We start from the raw sequence: 20,040 nt of genomic DNA on the forward strand, positions 1-20,040 counted from the left end.
AAAGGATCGCCAGCTATTGCAGGAATCATAGAAGTAGAAAAAGGCAAAATCTTTTTTTCAAAAAAGTTTTTTTTTTTTTTCAGGAAGATATATTTGCTGCCGGTGACTGAATATGAAGGAGAGACAATAAGAGTTGGAACCAGGAAAGATTGCCTTTGAATCCTTCCTCAGATACTTATTGGCTGTGTGATCCTGGCAAGTCCCATGCTCTCTGGACATCAGTTTCTCCATTTGCAAATAAGGGGAGAGGCTACTCTCTGTGACCTCAAAGGACCTTTCCAGGTCTAAATTTATGAATTCTTAAGAAAGGTCCACTGAATTCTGGGTTGTAATGGGAAAATAGCAAGTTTGACTTTGGCCGCGTTGAGTTAGAAATGATGGCACAACACCCACCTAGACAGGAGTACCCCTTGGATGCCAGTCTTGTGTTTGCCATAGACTTCTTCCTTGTCTCCTTGGTGACATGATGGGGTTGACAAGGTTCCAGTAGAATGAGTCTCACTTCTAGTTAGGCCTTCCTCAGGGCTCCAAATGTTGCTTCCAGTTCTATGTCCCACGCTCTCCCCGGCCCGGGATTTCCCAACAGCCAAACACCTTTCCTACCTTCCACCTTGCTGCTGGTGCCCTATCTGTGCTGGGTCTCCAGGATAGGAATAACCTTGACTTGGGACTCCATCTCAGGAGAGAACCAGTCACGCTCCATCAGCCCCCCCCCCCCCCCCCCCCCCCCCCCCCCCCCGTGACTGGCTTACTCATGACTTCTAACTCTGGAATCTATGCCTTCTGGAAGATTAAGGAATGGGCTGGCCCTCTACCTGGGGGACTGAGTGGGGAGGAAGGGGAACCATAAGTACTCAGAAAAGGCCTCTCCGACCCCTCCAGGTGGATGCTCACTGATGTGAGGGGCAGCTGGTCCCGGCACTGCCCCGGATGATATCGATGGAAATTAAACAGGAGACAAGGTGAAAGGTGAGGGGTTTTATTGGAAAAAAGGTGAATCTGAGCTTTACACCTGAGCCATCTGGATCATCGATATTGTAGGCTCTGGGGGGGTCTCAGCAGAGGGCAGCCCCCTCCCTTCTTTTACCACAGCCCACCCCTTGCTTCCTCATATTCAAAGTGCCCAGAAGGTGGCAGCAGAAGCTTATCACCTGGTGCCCTCACCTTCAGGCTGGTAACGCGAGGCTGCTCACTCACACCTGGCCCTCCCCAAAGGGCACAGCACCCGAGAGACATTCTGGCTAGAGGTGCAGGAGCCCCAGGAAATGCCCAGCTTAGCTTGGCCTCTCTGGTGCTGGGGGCCTGTAGGCAAGTAGATACAAGTGCCCCATCTGCTAACTTCCCCACCTCCTACCCAAGAAAGACCCAGCCTGGGGCAGCTCAGGATAAACAGATGGGCAGGCTCGAGGGTGAGGACAGATTGGTATTGAGCCAAGATGGACTCAGTGTTCTGCTACCAGGCTCTTAGTCATCCCCTGCAGGCAGGAGGGGATCCTGCATCTCAGAAAGAACTGGGGGATGCACCAGCAGCACCAGGGAATGCCTGGGGTTTATTATTGCTTTTGGTGGGAGCGGCTCAAGCACAAACAGGGACTGGTCCCATCGTCTTGATCCTGGCTAACAGTGGGAACGGACCCAACTGTGTGGGTGAGCAGAGGCAGAATGGGCTGTGGTTCCCCAGGGCACTGCAGCTTCCTGGGTCCTTCCTCTGTGGCAAACCAAGGGAGGGAATGGAGTGGAAGCCCTGCTAGACAAAGCAGACACCCTACGTAGACGAGTCTGTGTGTGTGTGTGTGTGTGTGTGTGTGTGTGTGTGTGTATGTCCCTATGCACACTCATGTGAACAGAAGCTAAGGCTGGGGTGTTTCTTTGGGTGTGACTGGGTGGATGCCTTGGGCTGGGGGGGGAATAGGCTGTCAGGGGTTCAGACACAGCTAAGGAAAGGTTTAGCCACCTGAGAGCAGAAATGCTAACTGTGTTAAAGAAATACTCTGAGGCATCAGTATGGGCGCCTGGGAGAGCCAGAGAAAAGCACAGATAGTCACTCAGGGCGCAGAGGCTGGAGACAAGTGGACTTGTTAATACAGGAGAGTGAGAGTCAGGGGGGAAGGCCTGCACACACCTCCGTGTGTATTTTGCATCTGCCTGGGAATGCGTTTAGGTGTCTTTGTGTATAGTTCTATTTAGGTCGGTTCTTGTACATCAGACGTGTGGCCAAATGTTACCTTGTGTTTCTTATGTGCACATGCATGTTTCTGGGGTGTACATCTATATGCATGTATGAACACTGGTCACATGTGTCTCCCCACTGTTACATACGGACTACAGGGACCTCCCAGTGTCTTCTACAGAAAAATCTCCACACAGGGCACCTCCCTAGGCACTAAGATCCACCACAACGTGGCGGTACACCAGGGTCTGCCCCTTGAAACTAGGTGCCAACAGCAGCTGGGCATCCCCAGCCGGCATGTAGCAGAAAGCCCTGGGGGCCTGTACTGCCAGCTCCTGGAAGCGCACAAACTTCTGCCGGCCTTCGTCCCACTGATAGATTTGGGTGAAGGAGAAGTCGCTGCCCAGGGCCAGGTAGCGCCTTTCACCCACAAGGAAGGGCTGAAGCGCCAGGGAGCCTCGCGATGGCAGCGCTTGCACTTCGGAGAAGCGGGTGCCTTCCCAGCGCAGGATCTTCGAGTCGCCGATGTAGCGGCTGAGGCACAGGTAGCTGTCCCGGCCCGCTCGGAAATGCTTCACCGCTTGGGCGTCGGGCACCTGGGACACCTCGCCCTGGGCCACAAACTGCTTCTGGGCTCTACTCCACTGGTAGATGACCGGAGCCTGGGAACTGCTGGAAACAATCAACCGGGGCTTGCCCTCGCCATCCACAAACTCCAAGTCGGTGTCCCGGTGCCAGGCGTGCAGGGCTTGGTGGGAGTAAAAGCCGTTCTGGTGCCAGCGGTAAAGGCTGGTGGCTCCTGCCTTAGAGCTGTCTGCTATGGCAAAGAACCAGTCCCCTTCGATGCGGAAGGCCTCCAGGTCATTGGGCTTCCGAACCCTCTCGGGGTCGATATCCTGAAGCTTGTTGAAACGGGTGGTGTTCGGATCCCAGTGGTAGATGTAGGAGCCCCCAAAGAGCTGGGCTGCGACCATGTAGAGCTGGCCGTCCACCACCAGTGGCTTACAGTGCACAGCTGAAGGAGCTGTTCGCGGGAAGAGAAAGCAAGGCGCATTATGGAAGCCGCCCCTCTCTCCTCGTCTCTCCACCCGAGCTACTTTCTTGTAAATAGGGGAAATGTCCGTCCTCCTCCGCTACCCAGCCCCACAATCATTTCTTTTTCCTCCCTCAACTCCTACAGCTGTTACTGCCTTGATCATCATTATTTTCTCATTGATCCAAGAATGTTGATTTTTATCTCCCCAGACTGAAAACTCCACGAAGGCGGGAGCCATGTCTTATAAGTCTCTGGATGCCCTGAAATGTCTGGCATTGGAAAGGGCATGGGGTGAGCACTCCATAACTGTTGGTTGACTGCTAGGTATTTAAGAGGAAGTTAACTGTTCTGGAGAAGAGGAAAGGTTCACTCCGAAAAACAAGACCCTTTGTATGAATGCCACACACATTAGGAAACAAAGTAGCTAAGATCCATTGTTTTCTAGGAATAGCTCTCTTAGAATGTGAAGTTTACATTCTAAAGTAAAGTTAAGTTTACATTCTAAACTGAAGGCAGGGGGTTGCCTTTTTGCATTTGTTATTGTCCAAGCACTTTGGACAATGTCTGGCACGTGTTAAGCGCTTAACTATATTATTTCTTCATTCATTTATTCACATATGCACATATAAACATAAACTTATACAATTATGCAAAGATAAAACTTTACACACACGTGACCAAAATTTATCTCCATCCTGGCTATCCTTTAGCTAGGATTAGTATTTATCCTCCCTCTTAACAGACTATGTCCCAGATCTACTTGGTCCTTTTTCCTCAGTATACTGAGATATAAAATTTCCCCTAAAAACTGCTTTGGCTGCATCCTATAAGTTTTGGTATGCTGTCTCATTATTGCCATTCTCTTGGATGAATTTATTGATTGTTACTATGATTTCTTCTTTGATCTACTCGTTTTTTAGAATTAAATTATTTAATTCCCAATTGGTTTTTAGTCCATCTTACTTTGGTCTTTTATTGAATGTAATTTTTATTGCCTCATGGTCTAAAAAGGATGCATTTACTATTTCTGCCTTTCATTGTGAGATTTTTGTTTTTGTTTTTGCTGAGGCAATTGGGGTTAAGTGACTTGCCCGGAAGTACAAAGTTAGGAAGTGTTAAGTGTCTGAGGTTAGGTTTGAATTCAGGTCCTCCTAACTTCAGAGCTGGTGCACTATCCAATGCGCCACCTAGCTGCCCCAATTGTGAGGTTTTTATGCCCTGATACATGGTCAATTTTTGAGTAGGTACCATGTACCACTGAGGAAAGAGTATATTCCTTTCTATTCCTATTCAGTTTTCCCCAGAGATCTATCATATCTAAGTTTTTTAAGATTCTATTAATCTCCCTAATTTCTTTCTTTTTTATTTTGTGGTTAGATTTATCTAATTCTGTTCCTCAGCACAACAAAAACTTATAGTGTTTGTTTGGAAGACTCAAGTCTTATTTGGAAGAATTTGTTGCAATTCTGCCCACAGCCTGAAGCCCTCATCACTGAACTTCAGGCCCACATAATCAAGCACAAAAGGCTATCATGCTAATTGGCAATGTTACTAGTAGTGCTGAAAGGACTGGCTGCACCCGTACCTGGAATTCGGTCAAAATCCCGAAGCTGACGTTCCACATAGTCCCACTTCAGGATGGTACAGGCACTGGCACTGGGCTGGGCCAGGGCCAAGTAGAGATCACTGGCATAAAGAAAAGGTTCAGCTGACACCGCAGGGAAAGGCAGAGTCTGGTACAGCACGAAATCTGTGAGAAGGAGATGTGAGGTAAAGTTGATAGAGGGCCCATTGGCCCAGGGGCAGAACAGGTGGGGATTGAAGGGGAATGACTAGCACAGGTTAATGAGAGGAGGGCCAGAGTGGGCTCAGTCAGGGTAAGAGGAAGAATAGAATACGGGATGCAGGATGAAAGAAAAAGGGATAAGATACACAGAGAGGAAGAGTATCTGGTGACCCAAAGCTGGAGGGGACACAAATGTGGGGAGCTTTATGATGTACCCAACAGATACCCTAGGAAAGGGGCTGCATTAATCCCCAGGTGGTCTCCTACCAGTTGTGATACAGTCGAACTCTCTGAGTGGCAGGTCCTGCACCTTGTGCTCCTGGAACCTAGGAGGGCTAGCGCAGTAGATGGGAGCCACAGTAGTATTGGTATTTGCCAACCACTCCACCAACCACTTTACTTTGCAGTCACAGATCAATGAGTTGCCCCGAAGGTCTCTGGCCAATAGGAGTGAGAGATTTTGGAAGGGAATAATGACATTCAGCAACCTGGCTCAAAACACTTCCCTCCCAAAGTAGATGTGTGGATCGCTTATGGGAAGCAAATAGTCCTCCTCATTCCCCTACCCTCATTTTATTCCTATTGTCCCATACCAAAAATCCCTCCTTTGTCAGTTTCATTATTTCCTTGTGTAAGTAAACATGAATATGTGACAAACATGGAAATATATTTAGAATAAATGCACATGTTTAACCTATATCAGATAGCTTGCTATCTTGGGGAAAAGGGAGTGAGGAGAGAAAGAGAAAAATTTAGAACAAAAGGTTTTGCAAAAGTGAATATTGAAAACTACTTTTGCATGTATATGAAAAAAAATACTCTAAGAAAAAGAAAAAAGTAATCGTGAATATGGTTGAGCTTTTGATAGGGTTCATTTGGGATTTTCTTGATGGAGTCTCCAATCTGTAAAGAATAATGGAATTATAAAGTAGGAGAGATATTAGGGCAGTCCAGTATGGAAATCCCTCAGCCTAGAGGCTGCTTGGAGCTGGTTTTGCCATGTCCAGGGTTTATTCAGAGGAATATGGAGTGGAAGTAATAGGTCTTTGTGAAAAGAAACAAAGACTGAAATAACAATAGGACAAATAGAAAAGCAAATAAACTTTAACCGTGTGATTTGAGCCCATGAATCCCTGTTCAACTTTCTCATTTTATGGATGAGGAAATTGACCTATGTATGCTACAGTGAAAAGAATACAGGTTATTGGTTCCAATCCCACTTCTAATATCAACTACCTAAATGACCTTTCAAATGTCACTTAACCTTGCCTCTGTTTTCCTCTCTGTAAAAAGGTTGGACTAGATGTCCCCTGAGGTCCCTCCCAGCTCTCAGCCTCGAGTTTAAGGAACTTATTCAAGCTCAGAAAAGGAATCATAAATACTGACATTTTCAGAGTGCTTTATACTGAACAGGTGGCAGGCTCAAGGCTAGAATCCAAACTTCCCACTCTAGTACCCCTCTACCTATATCCTATCCCATAATTGTCCTCCTCTTCTCCATGGAAGAACCATAGGGAAAATAGAGGTGACTATTTCTTAATGACTCAGTGTTGCTTTATAAACATCAGTTGTATCATGTACTGGGCTGTTATGCAATGCCGCCCTCAGGGCCTACTGAGGCACAAAAGCCCCAATGATAATAGTTGACATTTCGGATTTGCCAAGTGCTTTACATATATTATGTTATTCTTGCCCTAACACAATCCAACGAGGTGGGAGCAACAAGCACTTATCAATATTGCACAGATGAGGAAACTCAGAAAGATTAGCTTTGCCCAAGTTCTCACAAGCCAAGAAGTCTCAGGGGCAAGATCAAGAGCTCTACCTCTTGACCCCTTGATTATAGCTTGCCCTGCACATTTTAAGTTGGTAACCAGCTCCTTACTTTGGTATTAGCATGCCTGAGATGCACTCCCTGCTGACTTGAGCCTCAGAGAATCCCTCTCTTCCTTTAAGGAGCAGCTCAGGCACCAAATTTCTACACAGAGCCTTTCCCAACTGAATTCCTGCCCTCCCTCCAAAATTCTCTTGTATTTAGCTTTTCTGTATATGTTTGTATTTATTAGCTATATATACCTTCTATATATATCCTTTATATGTACTTATCTCCCCTGTCAGAATAGAGGTGCAAGCTCCTTCTGAGAATGGGTTATTTCATTCTTTGTACTTTTATTTCTAGTGTATAGCACAGAGACTGATAGGTGTTTGTTGTTCAGTCATGTCCAACTCTCTGGGATTCCATTTGGGGTTTTCTCAGCAAAAGTACTATTACTATTGCTATTTTTTTAATCCAACTCATTTTACAGATGAGCAAACTGAGGCAAACAAGGTTAAGAGATTTGCCCAGGCTCATATAACTAGTAAAAGTGATATATTTGAACTCAGGTCTCCCTGACTCCAAGTCCTGAATTCTGTCCACTGCACCACCCAGCTCAATAAATGTTTATTCCCCTTCCTTTTCCTGACCCTGCAGGGAGAAATGAAGGTTATTCATACACAAACTTTCCCCAATCATACATTTTAGACAAGGTCATGAACGTCTTGGGGAATCATACATGTTAAATTTTCCTCTTCTAATTCTGTCCCCCAGATCCCAGTACCTACACTTGTTTCTTTCTTTAGGTTTTATATCCCTCCCATCCCCTAATACTTCCCTAAAATAGTTCTCAACCCTTTTTGTGCCATAGCCCTCTTTGGTAATCTGGTGACTCTTATGAGCTCCTTCTCTGAAAATGTTTTTAAATGTATATAATATGTAGGATTACAAAGAAAAATATATTAAACTAGTTACCTATATATGTGTGTTGATATGTTGTTATACAGACTTTTTCATCTTATTTACCTGTACATATATATATATATGTATGCATATAAAGATAACACATACCTATATCACATACAAGTATATATACACATGCATATATGTGTATATACATTTGTATATATGTACATACTTATATAGGTATATATGTATACATATATCTCTTTGTGTCTCTGTCTATCATTGTCTCTTGGTCTCTGTCTCTGAATCTGTCTTTCTGTTTCTGTCTCTCTGTCTCTATCTTTGTCTCTGAACTTCTCTCTGTTTCTGAATCTCTGTCCTTTTGTCTCTCTGAGTCTTTCTGTCTCAGTCTTTCTGTGTCTGTCTCTCTTTGTTTCTGTCTATCTTTCTGTCTGAGTCTTTCTCCTTTCTTCTTCCCTCCCTCCCTCCCTCTCTCTCCTCCACTTTCTCTCTCCTTCCCACTCCCCCCTTCTCTCCTTCCCTCCCTCTATCCCCAAGTTAAGAACTCCTTCCCAAAAGGGAATCTCCCCTCCTGGCCAAGATTCAAGGTAGGTTCATTAAAAGAGATGGGAAAAGGGCCTTACAAGTCACTCAAGATGTCCAAGGGTTGGAAGACATCTCTGGGCAGTGTCTGAAGATTATTATTGGCCAGTGAGCTGCAAGGGGGAAAAAATATCTTAGTTACAAAGTTACCTTGAATTATGAGGGAGTCTCCTGGGTATTGGGATCCAGTTGGCCAAAATCGACCATTCCACCTTTTTTAGCCCCAGAGAGGAACCTGTTTTTAGGGACAACTGGGCAGGGATACGTCTGTAGTGGACAACCTTGTGTTGGGTTATACTTACAGGTGTGTCAAAGACTTGAGTCCTCGGAAGGTGAACCTAGACAGTGCCCAGATGTCATTGTTCTCAATGAAGCTATAGAAAATAAGAGCTTGGCTCAGCCTGGCATTCAATCCTACCCCTGCTTCTAGCCCATAATCTTAACCCTAGCCAAACTGCAAATCCAGTCTCTAAAAAAGGCTACCAATGAGATTGCATGGACTTCTGACCCACAAAGCTTTAAAAAGGAAAAAAGTGATGGCTAAGAAGTTTTAAGGCAGTTCTCAATACTTTTTTTTTTTTTTTTTTTTTTTTTTTTTTTTTGCTTACAGCACAGTATTCTTTCTTTGCCATGAAGAATCAAGGCACACTGCACATTTTAAGTTGGTAACAAACAACAGTTTCTTGGCAGTCAGTGCTCCAGACACATTAGGCAGATTTTCTCTTCCTCTCTTTACCCTCCTTTTATCCCCCCTCCCACTTCACCCCCAAGGTTCTCAGCAAGGGAGGTAACTTTTCACTTCTCTTCCCCTTCCACTGAGTGGCTTCCCAAAGAGCAGGCAGCCAAATGCAGCAGAGGTGGGGGTGGGTAAGAGCTAGGCATTTTAAAGCACACCTAATGGGAAATATTGAGGTGATACACCCTTTAAGAAACTCTGGTTTAGCTGTAGTCGTGCACATGATAAGGAAGTGGATGAAATAATCACAAATTTTTTTCCAGACCTAAATTTCATTGATTTTCACCCTCTGACCTTCCATTTCCAACCTTTTCCATCCAACTTCCAATCAACCCCACCCAGATCCCAGTATCCTCCTCCTCCTCCTTTTGTTCCACCCTTTATCCCTTCTTCTCCCACGCACAGATATTGTAGGTGGGATAGTCCCATGAAAGCATTGTCTCCGATCAGAGTAAACTTGTTGGAATTGAGTAACCTAGAAAAGGAGGCAAAGGAAAAGTTAGAGCTCTAGGATGTGCCCATTATCCCAAGGTCCCTCCCCAAGTATTCTGTCTGTCCTCTAAAGCTCTTTACTATGCTTTGGCCCTCACTATTGCCCATTCCATCCAGAGCACCCAAAAGATTTGTTAATAGGTGACTATCAGATCATGGGATATGAAGAACAGTAAGGTACAGAAATGAAATAATATATTGTAGCAGTTGGTACTTGGATTTTTTTCCTCCCTACCACAACCCAAGTATAAAAATAATGGAGAGAGGGTTGAGCTTTCTCCTGTCAAAGATGGATGTCTCTAGGTCCTGAGTTTTCCCACTTTTCTCTTATTGGCAATTTTCCTTTCCTTTTCCTATCTCCAACAATCTAGCATAGAATTGAAGGATGGTTTGGTATGAGGGTACCATAAAGCACCTTCTCCTGCTTCTCAGGATAATTTTACAAAGATTTAAAGAACCAAAATTCTTAACCTTTTCTGTGTCTTGGATCCCTTTTCAGAGTTCTTAAATAATCAGAATTATTACATTTAGGCCAGAGGTTAGTAAAAAAAAAAAAAAAAAAAAAATGTAATTATTTTCCCCAATCCCTTAAAATCTAACCCTGAACTTGTTGGCCACCCATGCTTATTCAGTCATGTTTCATTATACATGATCCTATGGACATTGTTTATGGGGTTTTCTTAGCAAAGATACTGAAGTGGTATGTTATTTCCTTTTTCCCCATTTTACAGATGAGAAATTAAGGCAAATAGGGGGTAAGTGACTTGTTCAAGGTGACACACAACTAGTGTCTGAAGCTAGATTTGAACTTAGGTCTTGAATACAGGTCTGGTGCTCTATCTGCTGTTCCATTTTACTGCTTAGATTAATAACACCTGTACTAAACAGTCCCTTTTTAAATTCTCCTTGGAATAAAACAAGTATTCTCTCCCTCCCTGTACAAAAGTCACTCCTCTAGTCCAATACATATGGTTTATGTATTTTCTGCCTTCTCTCTTCTAAATCGTTATTTCTTGCTTTGGAGGAAGCTATGTAGTAGTTTGGACTGGAGCAGGAAAACTGAGTTCAAATCTGCACTTGGAACACTAGCTGTATGATCTTGAACAAGTCACTTAATCTCTGCCTCAGTTTCTTTAACTGTAAAATGGGGATAACGATAATTTCATAAGGTGGTTGAATGGATCAAATGAGATATTTTTAAAGTGCCTGACCTATTATAGGAACTTAATAAAGACTTGTTTCCTTCCTTCTGTTCATACCTGTCTCTCCTGTGGTAAATGAGAGCTATACACAAATAAATCCCCCCCCCCCCCCAATGCATTTTTGGCTAATCCACTGATGACTTGAGCAATGCTTTGGAAATCTTGAACCTCTCTAGAATCTGTGAACTTTTAAAAATATATATATAAATCTTGATGATTATTATTTCAATATAATTGTTTCACTTTATAATTCTATGTATTTTATGTTGTACATTTAAACACATAGTTCTGAAATATGATCCACTGGCTTCAAAAGTTGGCCAATAGGGTCTATGACACAGAAAAAAAGGTTAAGAGCTTTGGCTCTGAGATCTGACACAGGACCCATCAATATGCAGACCATTCTATCCCTCCCAACTCTGCAGATTCAGACTAAGTTGTTGCCTTTATCAAAGGCCATGTCCTTGCCTGGGTCTTAGGTCCACTCCACCATTGCCTTCTGGTTTAAAATGCTTTCCTCACAGCCACTGCCCTCATCAACCCAGCCAATAAAGTCTGGACTCTGATTCTAGAGATCCTTCCCTCCGACCCAGCTCTCCATCTCGATTCCTGCTTTCAGATGGAGGCCCCCCTGTGTTTTACAGTACCCACCACAGAACAAAGACTACAGCCTCTCCCCCAAATCTCCCAAACCCTAAGGTTTTCTGAAGAAACATAGGGATGGTCCCGTACAAGAACTGAAGAAGTGGCAGATGAGAGAAAGCTCCATCGTGGATCTCCGAGAAGGCTGCATTCACCAGTGTCCTGTAGGAAGGCAGTTGGGTCAAGGATAGAGTGAGCAGCAGGAATTATGCTGGTGGGTGGGTGGGGTAAAAAGAAGGGGAGTGGAAGATTTAGCTCAGTACTTTACTCCAATGATCAGTTTCTTTGATTTCCTCCGCTTCCTTTTTTTTTTCCTCGGATACCACTTTGGGTTAATCTATGCCCCTCCCCACTGATTTCATTTTATTCACACCTCCCAACTTTATCCTTTTCTCCCAAAGTTCAAACCCTATCTTCCCTTTCTTGACACGTACGCCTTCTCCTTGGGCCATTTAGATGCAATCCCTCACCCCCACTCCCTTGTGACATTCCTTGGGAAGCTCCTCAGCCCCTCCCTGTAGACTCATCTAGGCTCCCAACATCTTTCCTTACATGTTCCCCCTCTTTGCCCTGCCTCCATAAATCTTGTGCTTTTCTTACCACCCACACCCATCAGAAAGAAGCTGTTGCATCATCATGAACAAACATTTTCATGCCTACTATGTACAAGGTCCTGCAAAGTCCTACAAGTCCTGTGCTAGGCCCTGGGGATATAAATAATAATAGATGATTTTAAATATCATAAATGGCAGAGGTAACTCGGTGGTTATCTTTGGTCAAGAAATTCTGAGTTTAAATGTGATCTCAGACACTTTGTTGTTATCCAATGCCTGATTCTTCATGACACCGTTTGGGATTTTCTTGGCAAAGATATCGAGGAGTGGTTTTCCATTTCCTTCTCCAGTTCACTTTACTGATGAGAAAACTGAGGCAAACTGGGCTAAATGACTTACCTAGACCACACAGCTAGAATCTGAAGGCAGATTTGAACTCAGGAAGTTTACTTGACTCTAGGTTCAGCAGTCTATCCACTGTGCCATCTAGCTGACTCTAAACACTTACTAGCTGTATAATACTGGGCAAATCTCTCTGCCTCAATTTCCTCTGCTGCAAAATGAGGTTAATAGTAGCATTTATCTCTTAAGCACTTGTGAGATATTTGTAAAGTGCTTTGCAAAGCCTTAAAGTGGTATATAAATGCTTATTATTATTGTTAGCACTTTAAGACTGAAAAAACACTTTCTATTACATGATCTCATTTGATCCTCACAACAGGTTATTAATTATTTTCATTTTATAGATAAAGAGACAGACACAACTAGAGAAACTGTTGACTGAAGCTCAGATGTGCTCTCTATTCTCAAAGAGTTTAAACTCTGGCTATCCCAATAACCAAGGGGTTAATTGTGGCCAAGATTACATCTGTAATGCTGGAAGTTCAAAAGATACCATTGAAAGGCCGGTATGTCACGTTGCATTGACCAGCATCAGTGTCAAGGAATAGAGCAGGGCAAAATGTGGCTGCAGTTTCCCTCCCTCGATGCAGCACCGTGGGACTGATCCCATGGATGGGCATGCAGGATGAGCAGACACATATACACCAGAGGAATACACTGCTTGTGTGGACACAAACTTCTGACTCAGAAGGCCTTGCACCTTTCCTCATGTTTGGTGACCATATACATAGAGCACATACTCTTGGGGTTTTCCCCATCAATCATGCTTGTTGGTCCCCTTATATTCATTACCCATGGGGTATATGCATTACCCATGCATATTTCAGCAGCACTGTGGAAGGTGCTGTGCTGCATCTTGGAAATAAATTTTTAAAATGCCACAGCCCCTATCTTCTAAGAGCTGCTTCCTTGACATCTGCCTCCTGTTTCTGAGGCATTGGGATGACAAGGCATCTGCTTACCCCCCTCTGAAGCCAGTCACCTCCTTGGGAAACTCCGGATCCCCTCCTCCCCCCAATCTTATCTATGTTTCCCCCCTCTTCACCCCATACCTTTTGCCTACTCCTAAAAATATGCACTTCTAGAACCCCAAGCCTGTGCCTGTTGTTCCCCCATCATCTCTGGTCTTTCCATTCCCCTCCCCCTTGGATCGGGCACTCACAGGGAGATGACTTCAGTGGGAAGATTCTTGGGCACAGCCTTGGAGTCAACGCAGAAGGCAGTGTCCCGGGTACAGGAACAGCTGGGTGGGCATGGGGGAGTCTTGGGGGGCCTCTTGGCATCCCCCAGTAAGATCAGGCAGAAGCCCAGCAAGGACAGCTCCAGAAGCCGATGCCCAGATCCCTGCGGCAATGCCCACAGTCCCAACATGGCTGCAGCTAGAGATTGCCCCTCTCACCCTTCGCTTCTCACCCACGGGCACTGCCACCCCGAAGGCTGGTCCCCCACAGTCTCCAAAGGCCCCCAAAGGATGCCAGCATCCCAGGCTGGCACCTCCCCTTGCAGCTCGGATCCCTGCCCGGTGGCCGCAGCTGAGAACTCCCAGGCAGCTGGATCCTCCCTCTCTCTCCCTCCCTCAACCCCCCGCAGCCCGGCAGCCGCTGCTGCTCCTTCTCCCTTCCCCCTTTCCGCTCCCCCTCCCCCTGCCCCAAGCTGCGCTCTCCAGATTTCCAGCCTCTCCCTTCTCACAGCGGCTCAGCTCTGCCCCGCTGCAGTCCCCTCTGCCTGAGAGAAACAAGTGCGGAGTACGCCGCGCTCGGGGACCAGCCGGGCCAGGGGTGGGGTTGGAAGGGACTGCGGCGGGGACAGCGCATGGAGGGAGGGCTCTCAGGATTAAACAGGGAGGGGGAGGAGGAGAGGGTTGGGAAGAGATCTTGCTGCAGTGTGTGGGAAAGCAGGTATCTCAGGACTGCGTGTGCGTGTGCCTTTGTCCCTCAGTACATACATCTGGGTCTTGCATCTTCTCAAGAGTTTATGCCCGTGCTTACGTGTGTACTGTGTATAATGTGCACATGGATATGTGCGCATGTGCTCCCGTCCGTGCGTGTGGGCTTTGGACACGCATGTGTGTGTGCATCTATGTATACGTTCAAACAAGTCTCCGTGTGTGCGTTTCTCTATGTACCCCACCTGGGTCTCTGTATATATGCTTACCTGGCCTCCAAATGGGTTATAACAGCTACTGACATTTCTATGGCCCTTTTGGTTTACAAACACTTTGCTTTGCAAATACAGCTCAGTGAGGCAGGAAGTGCAAATATTCATAGCCCCACTTTATAGACGAGGGAATGACTCTCAGAAATCAGGCAGCTTGCCCAGGTTCACATAGCAAGTGGGGTAGTCCATCAATCAATAAATATTTGTTATTCTTCTTCTTCATTCTTCTCCAACTCTTCACTGACCTTGAGGACCGTGAAACACCAATGTTGTCCATGACATTTTCTTGGCAAAAGTTCTGAGTGGTTTGCCATTTCCTTCTTCGGTGGATTAAGGTAAACAGAGATTAAATGAGCTGCCCAGGGTCACACAGCTAGTAAGTGTCCGAGGCTGAATCTGAACTCAGGTTTTTTCTAATTCCAGGGCCAGCTCTCTACCCACTGAGGCACCTAGCTGCCTCCAATTATATTCCCCCATACCTCTGCAGTATGTGCCCATGATGGCTTGTGTGTGTGGTGGCCATGGCAGACCTAAGAATGTAGGTAACAGGGACTGAGATGACTGGGATGGGGTGCATATGTATGTTCACGTGTGTGCTGCTGAATAAAAATGTCTTTGTCCATTGGGCATGATGTGTGGGTGAGAGGACAGAATCCTTGCTGTTCATTACATGTGGAATCTGGAATATTTCTGACCACTCTCCTCCCCCCAGAAAGTCAATTATTGGTTTTTACTAAAGTCAAGGGTTCTGATAGCTGGGGACCATCCTGTTTGAGTATACAATTATTTCCTCCTTCTTCTGGAGCCCTCCAGAATGTGAATACTCTGACCTAAACAAAGACTCTTTACAAAGAAACAGATGGTTTCTCTTTCTTCTAAGTCTAGTCCAGATTCTCCATACAACTCCCCTTTGCTTCTGCCTCACAGACACAAGGCTAAGCTTTCTCCTTTAAGAAGATGGGATTACCCCATGTCATCACTGCCAGCCCATCTGCTTGTGCCCAACTCACTCTGCTCTTGCCCACTTGTGTGATAGGGAGTAGTGGGAGGGGGGCTGGGAGTTGGGGCAGCTGGGCGTCCCACCGTCCCTGGCACAGCCCTGCCCGGCGTACAAAGGGAAGAGTGAGAGCTGCCCCGCCCCCTGGTAATGAGAGGACCAGGATGGGGTAGAAAGGGTAGGCTCCCTTGTGTCATCCATCCCAGAAAGGACATAATGAGGGTCATCTTAGCGACAGACAAGAGATTCTTAAAGCCCAAGGAAACAGGATTCCTGGATTCTTTTCTCAACTAGTGGAGAGGAATAATGATGGACCAGAGCAGAGCCCAAACTAAGACTTCAAAGGAAGAAAATGCAAATAAATGCCCTCTTCTGAAGGCATAATCTGTGATATTAGTATTGAACTTAATTTTTTTCACAAGCTCCACTGTCTATGTCACTCCCGTTGTGATTTCATTGCAGGGTTTTTTTTTTTGTTTGTTTGTTCTTTTTAAATTTAATTTTTTCTAGGTTATATATGTAACATTCATTTTTTAAAACATATTTCCATATGAGTCATTTTGTGAGAAAATCAAAATTAAAGGGAAAAACCATGAGAAAAAAAAAAGGGTAAAAATAGAATGTGTTGATGCACATTCAGTGTCCATAGTTCTTTTTCTGGTTACAGACAACATTCTCCATCCAAAGTTTATTGGAATTGCCTTGGATTACTGAACTGCTGAGAACAGTTAAATCTATCATACTTTGATCATCACACACTCTTATTGTTGCTATGTATGATGTTTTTCTGGTTCTGCTTGCTTCACTTAGCATCAGTACATGTAAATCTTTCTAGGCTTTTCTAAAATCAGCCTGTTCATTTTTTAATAGAACAATAATATTCCAGTTCTTTCATATACCATATTTATTTAGATATTTCCCAAACAATGGATATCCACTCATTTTTCAATTCCTTATCCCCAGAAAGAGCTCATTGGAATTTAACTAAAAAAAGTTATCCTCATAACAAATATGTATAGCAATCCACCAGAACAAATTTCAATCCCAACATTAGCTGTGACCTCCAGAAAAGCATTTTTCATTCTACATCTTGAGTTTATCAGTTATCTGTTAGGAGGTTGATAGTCTGCTACATCATCTTTTTTCTGGAATTTTAGTTGATCACTTCATTGATCAAGGTTCTAAAGTCTTTTAAAGTTTGTTTTCTTCATAATATTATCATTGTACAAATTATTTTATTTCTTGCTCACTTCAATCTGCATCAGTTCATAGAAATTTTTTCAGTTTCTTCTGAAACAGTTCATTTAGTCACTTCTTATGGCACAATAACATTTCATTGCAGTTATATACCACAATTTGTTTAGCTATTCCCAGTAGGAGGGCGCCCTGGTTTAGGGTTATTTTTGATATATAGGGTTTTTTTTTCTTTTTCTTTAATCTCTTTGGGATATGTCTGGTATGGCATATCAACATCAAAAGGTATGCACCTTTTAGTAACTTTGGATACAGAGTTCTAAAATACTTTTTTTTTTTTTTTTTTTTTTTGCTGCTGAGACAATTGGGGTTAAGTGACTTGCCCAGGGTCACACAGCTAGAAATATTAACTATCTAAGGTCATATTTGAACTCAGGTCCTTCTGACTACAGGGCTGGTGCTCTATCCACTGCACTACCTAGGTGCCCCTCAAAATAACTTTCCAGAATATCTGGACCAATCACAGCTCCACTAACAGTGAACAAGTGTGCCTATTTTCCTGAAAACCCTTCCTCCCAACATTTGTGTTGAATTAACAATCTTCTTTTTTTCATTTAACATTTGATTTTCACAGCCATTTTCTGAGATAGAGAAGGAAAATGTTATTATTCATAGTTTAAAAAGATAGGAAATCACCTCAGAGATGTGATATGACTTGTCAGGTTTAAACAGCTGGTAAGTGGCATAGCCAATACTATAACTCAAGCATCTTGATTCTTTAGCATTCTTCCCAGTGTATTATCTGTATGCTTCCCTTGACTTCTTCCACCCAAACCAAAATGGGTATCTTGGTTCTATTCATCCCAGAGAAAACATAAAAGACATGAATGTAAAGATAGGCAAAAGATTCAAATCTAGAGAGAGAACTGAACCCATTTTGTGTAATGGTTCCCTATGGAAATCTAGTGAAGCCTGTGGACCCTTTCTCAGAATAGTGTTTTTAGATGCATAAAATAAAAAAATTTAGAATTACAAAGGAAACCAAAGGTTAACAAAAATAAAGATGTAATATTTTTCTCATCAAAGTTGAAAACCCCTGAATTCTATCCAAGCACTCTTTGGGGATCTATGCACACCTTTATGTAAAGGAATGGGACTCCTTCATATAATTAGATTTGAAATAATAGACTATCAAAACTATTACAGAAATAAGGTTTGAGATTTACTTGTTCCCTTTCATCACCATCTCAAGCCATCAAATATTCATTCATTGAGGGAGTATTTGTGAGCACCCATCAGATACAGGGCAGTATGTAGCTCGATGAATAATTCAAAGATTACTCCACACTCTAGGAACTCATGGTTTAATGGTCATGGTCTAGCTAGCCAAGATTAACACAAAGATAACTGAAAATATGAAGCATTGATTGATGCCAAGGTCAATGTTATTTGAGTGCTAGGAGTTCATTCCTATGGTTTCAAATTGACTGGGAAAGTTTTGCGGGGAAGGGGAGTTTTTACCCATGTCTTGAAGGATGGATCAGATTCAAGACATAATGAAGAGGACAAAGATGACTGAAGAATAGACTTCACAGTAGAAGGTAATGGGGGACAAGGCTGGAAAGGTAGACTGGGGTAAGATTATATAGAAATATGAATGTTAAAAATATTATGGAATTCTTTTTATCAGTCTTCTAGACACCTCCAAGCCCATTAACATGGTTGTTCTCTGAGAAAGAGGAAAAAATAGTCTTTCCATCTATTTTCTCCACTAGCCAAAGGAAAAAATTTCAATTTCTCTTCTCTCCACAACTGCCCCCAAAAAGGTAATGGATTTGAGAGTTTGTGATAGCTCCAGTTCATCTGGAACCTTGCCAAGAAGGAAGTAGGATCATGGACTAAGAGGAGAAAGGCATCTTGTAGTTTATGTAGTCCAACCTTTTGCCTTGTATAGATGAAGAAACTAAAGCCCAGAAAGACTGAGTGAATTATCTGCCAATGGTCCCACAGATAGTAAATGCAGAGCCAGGATTCCTTAGCAAGGAGAATAATGACCCGGATGAGGCAGACTTGCCCAGAGTCTTCCAGCAATGTGAAGGATTCAGGACAATAAATTCACAGTCTAATAATTTATGCTACAAACTCCCTCCACCCCCATCTGACTAGCTCTCCTGAGAACAAGCTTCTACACAATTGCAAAGCTCAGGACACTCCCTGGGTCAGGGCCCTCCGGCCTCTAGAGATGCCCACAAGGTCCCCGAGATGCCTTTGGTTCTCCTTGGCTTTCCAGTTGGCCCAGTGCCCCACCTGGCTCCAGCCCAGTGCCCGTGAGTCAGCTGATCAATTCCAATGTTACCAGGACAACTAGGGGAAGAGGCCCTCGGGAGCTGGCAAGGGTGGGCACTGCAGGCAGGCAGGCTCCCAGCCTCTGGCACCTGGACATGGCTGAAGCAGTATTATTGGGAGAGCAGGGAGTATGGGGCTAAGATTTCTCTTTTCTTCCTCCGTCTTTCCTCCCCTCTATCTCCTCTTTCTCCTGCCCCCAACTTTCTCCTGGGACATTTTTCCAATTAGAGACTTGGGCAAATATTTAAAGGGGCACATGGAGGATTGGGGGTAAGGAGCAAACAATTGCTTCCTCTCCTTCGAAGCCCTACTGAAACCTCTTAGGCCCTTTCAGGAGCCAGGAATTCAATTAGTTGCACAACCTCTAGAATCTGAGTGTACTTCAGCTAGGGGTCATAGGTGAGGTAGACATGTGCATGCAAAACTAAGGGAACAGAGTGTCAATTTTTAAATCTAAAGAGAATTTTAAAAGTAGTTGGATTAGGGAAGATAAAAGGTAGCAATTGAGGTAAAAGCCTGGAATTTGGAAAACTGCATGGCTGGGTCACAGTTAAAGATGTCAGAAAAAAAAAAAGGTGAAGTGTGATGAGGGAGTTGAGAGAAGCAAGTTTAGGATTGGGAGAAACATGCAGAAAATCTAGGGAGAGAATGGAAATTCAGTGAAAAGAGACTGGGAAAGGAAGGCTGGATGGTGATTTTATGTTTGGAAGACAGGAACATAGCAGTCAATCAACTTCCTGTGCTAAGGATTCCTGTGGGGTATATGGAAACATAAAAATAGTTGCACACATTAATTTTAAGGTTTGCAAAATACTTCTGTGCTTCACAATAACCCCATGAGGCAGTTGCTGTTATGAACCTCATTTCACGAATGAGGAAACTGACACTCAAGACGAGTAATTTGCTCGGGCTAACAGCTGGTAATCAGGATTGGAATCTCAGGCTTTCTGACTCTCTTGATTACACCATAAACCCATGTCAGAGTCTAAAACAGCCCACCC

General features: G+C 44.0%; 1 protein-coding gene across 1 annotated transcript; it reads right to left on the reverse strand.

The window, feature by feature from the left end:
• Positions 1-963: 963 nt before the first annotated feature.
• On the reverse strand, positions 964-13,936 carry LGI3 (leucine rich repeat LGI family member 3). The gene is made up of 8 exons (XM_003758044.3): positions 13,508-13,936; positions 11,480-11,551; positions 9,457-9,528; positions 8,620-8,691; positions 8,359-8,430; positions 5,260-5,429; positions 4,792-4,956; positions 964-3,194 (listed from the first exon to the last, which is right to left on the reverse strand). The coding sequence occupies exons 1-8, from the start codon at positions 13,714-13,716 to the stop codon at positions 2,377-2,379; spliced, it is 1,650 nt and encodes a 549-aa protein (XP_003758092.1). The 5' UTR covers positions 13,717-13,936; the 3' UTR covers positions 964-2,376.
• Between the last annotated feature and the right edge of the window lie 6,104 nt (positions 13,937-20,040).

Source organism: Sarcophilus harrisii, chromosome 2 (assembly GCF_902635505.1).
Source record: "Sarcophilus harrisii chromosome 2, mSarHar1.11, whole genome shotgun sequence".
NCBI lineage: Eukaryota > Metazoa > Chordata > Mammalia > Dasyuromorphia > Dasyuridae > Sarcophilus > Sarcophilus harrisii.

What these genes read in the sequence shown, in the direction of transcription:
- LGI3 (XM_003758044.3), bottom strand. Translation starts at nt 13,716, where the DNA reads ATGTTGGGACTGTGGGCATTGCCGCAGGGATCTGGGCATCGGCTTCTG. An exon ending in TTGGACATCTTGAGTGACTT is followed by an intron (nt 5,430 to 8,358) that starts GTAAGGCCCTTT and finishes CCTATTGGCCAG; the next exon opens with AGACCTTCGGGGCAACTCAT. An exon ending in GTTCGACTGTATCACAACTG is followed by an intron (nt 4,957 to 5,259) that starts GTAGGAGACCAC and finishes TCCTTCTCACAG; the next exon opens with ATTTCGTGCTGTACCAGACT.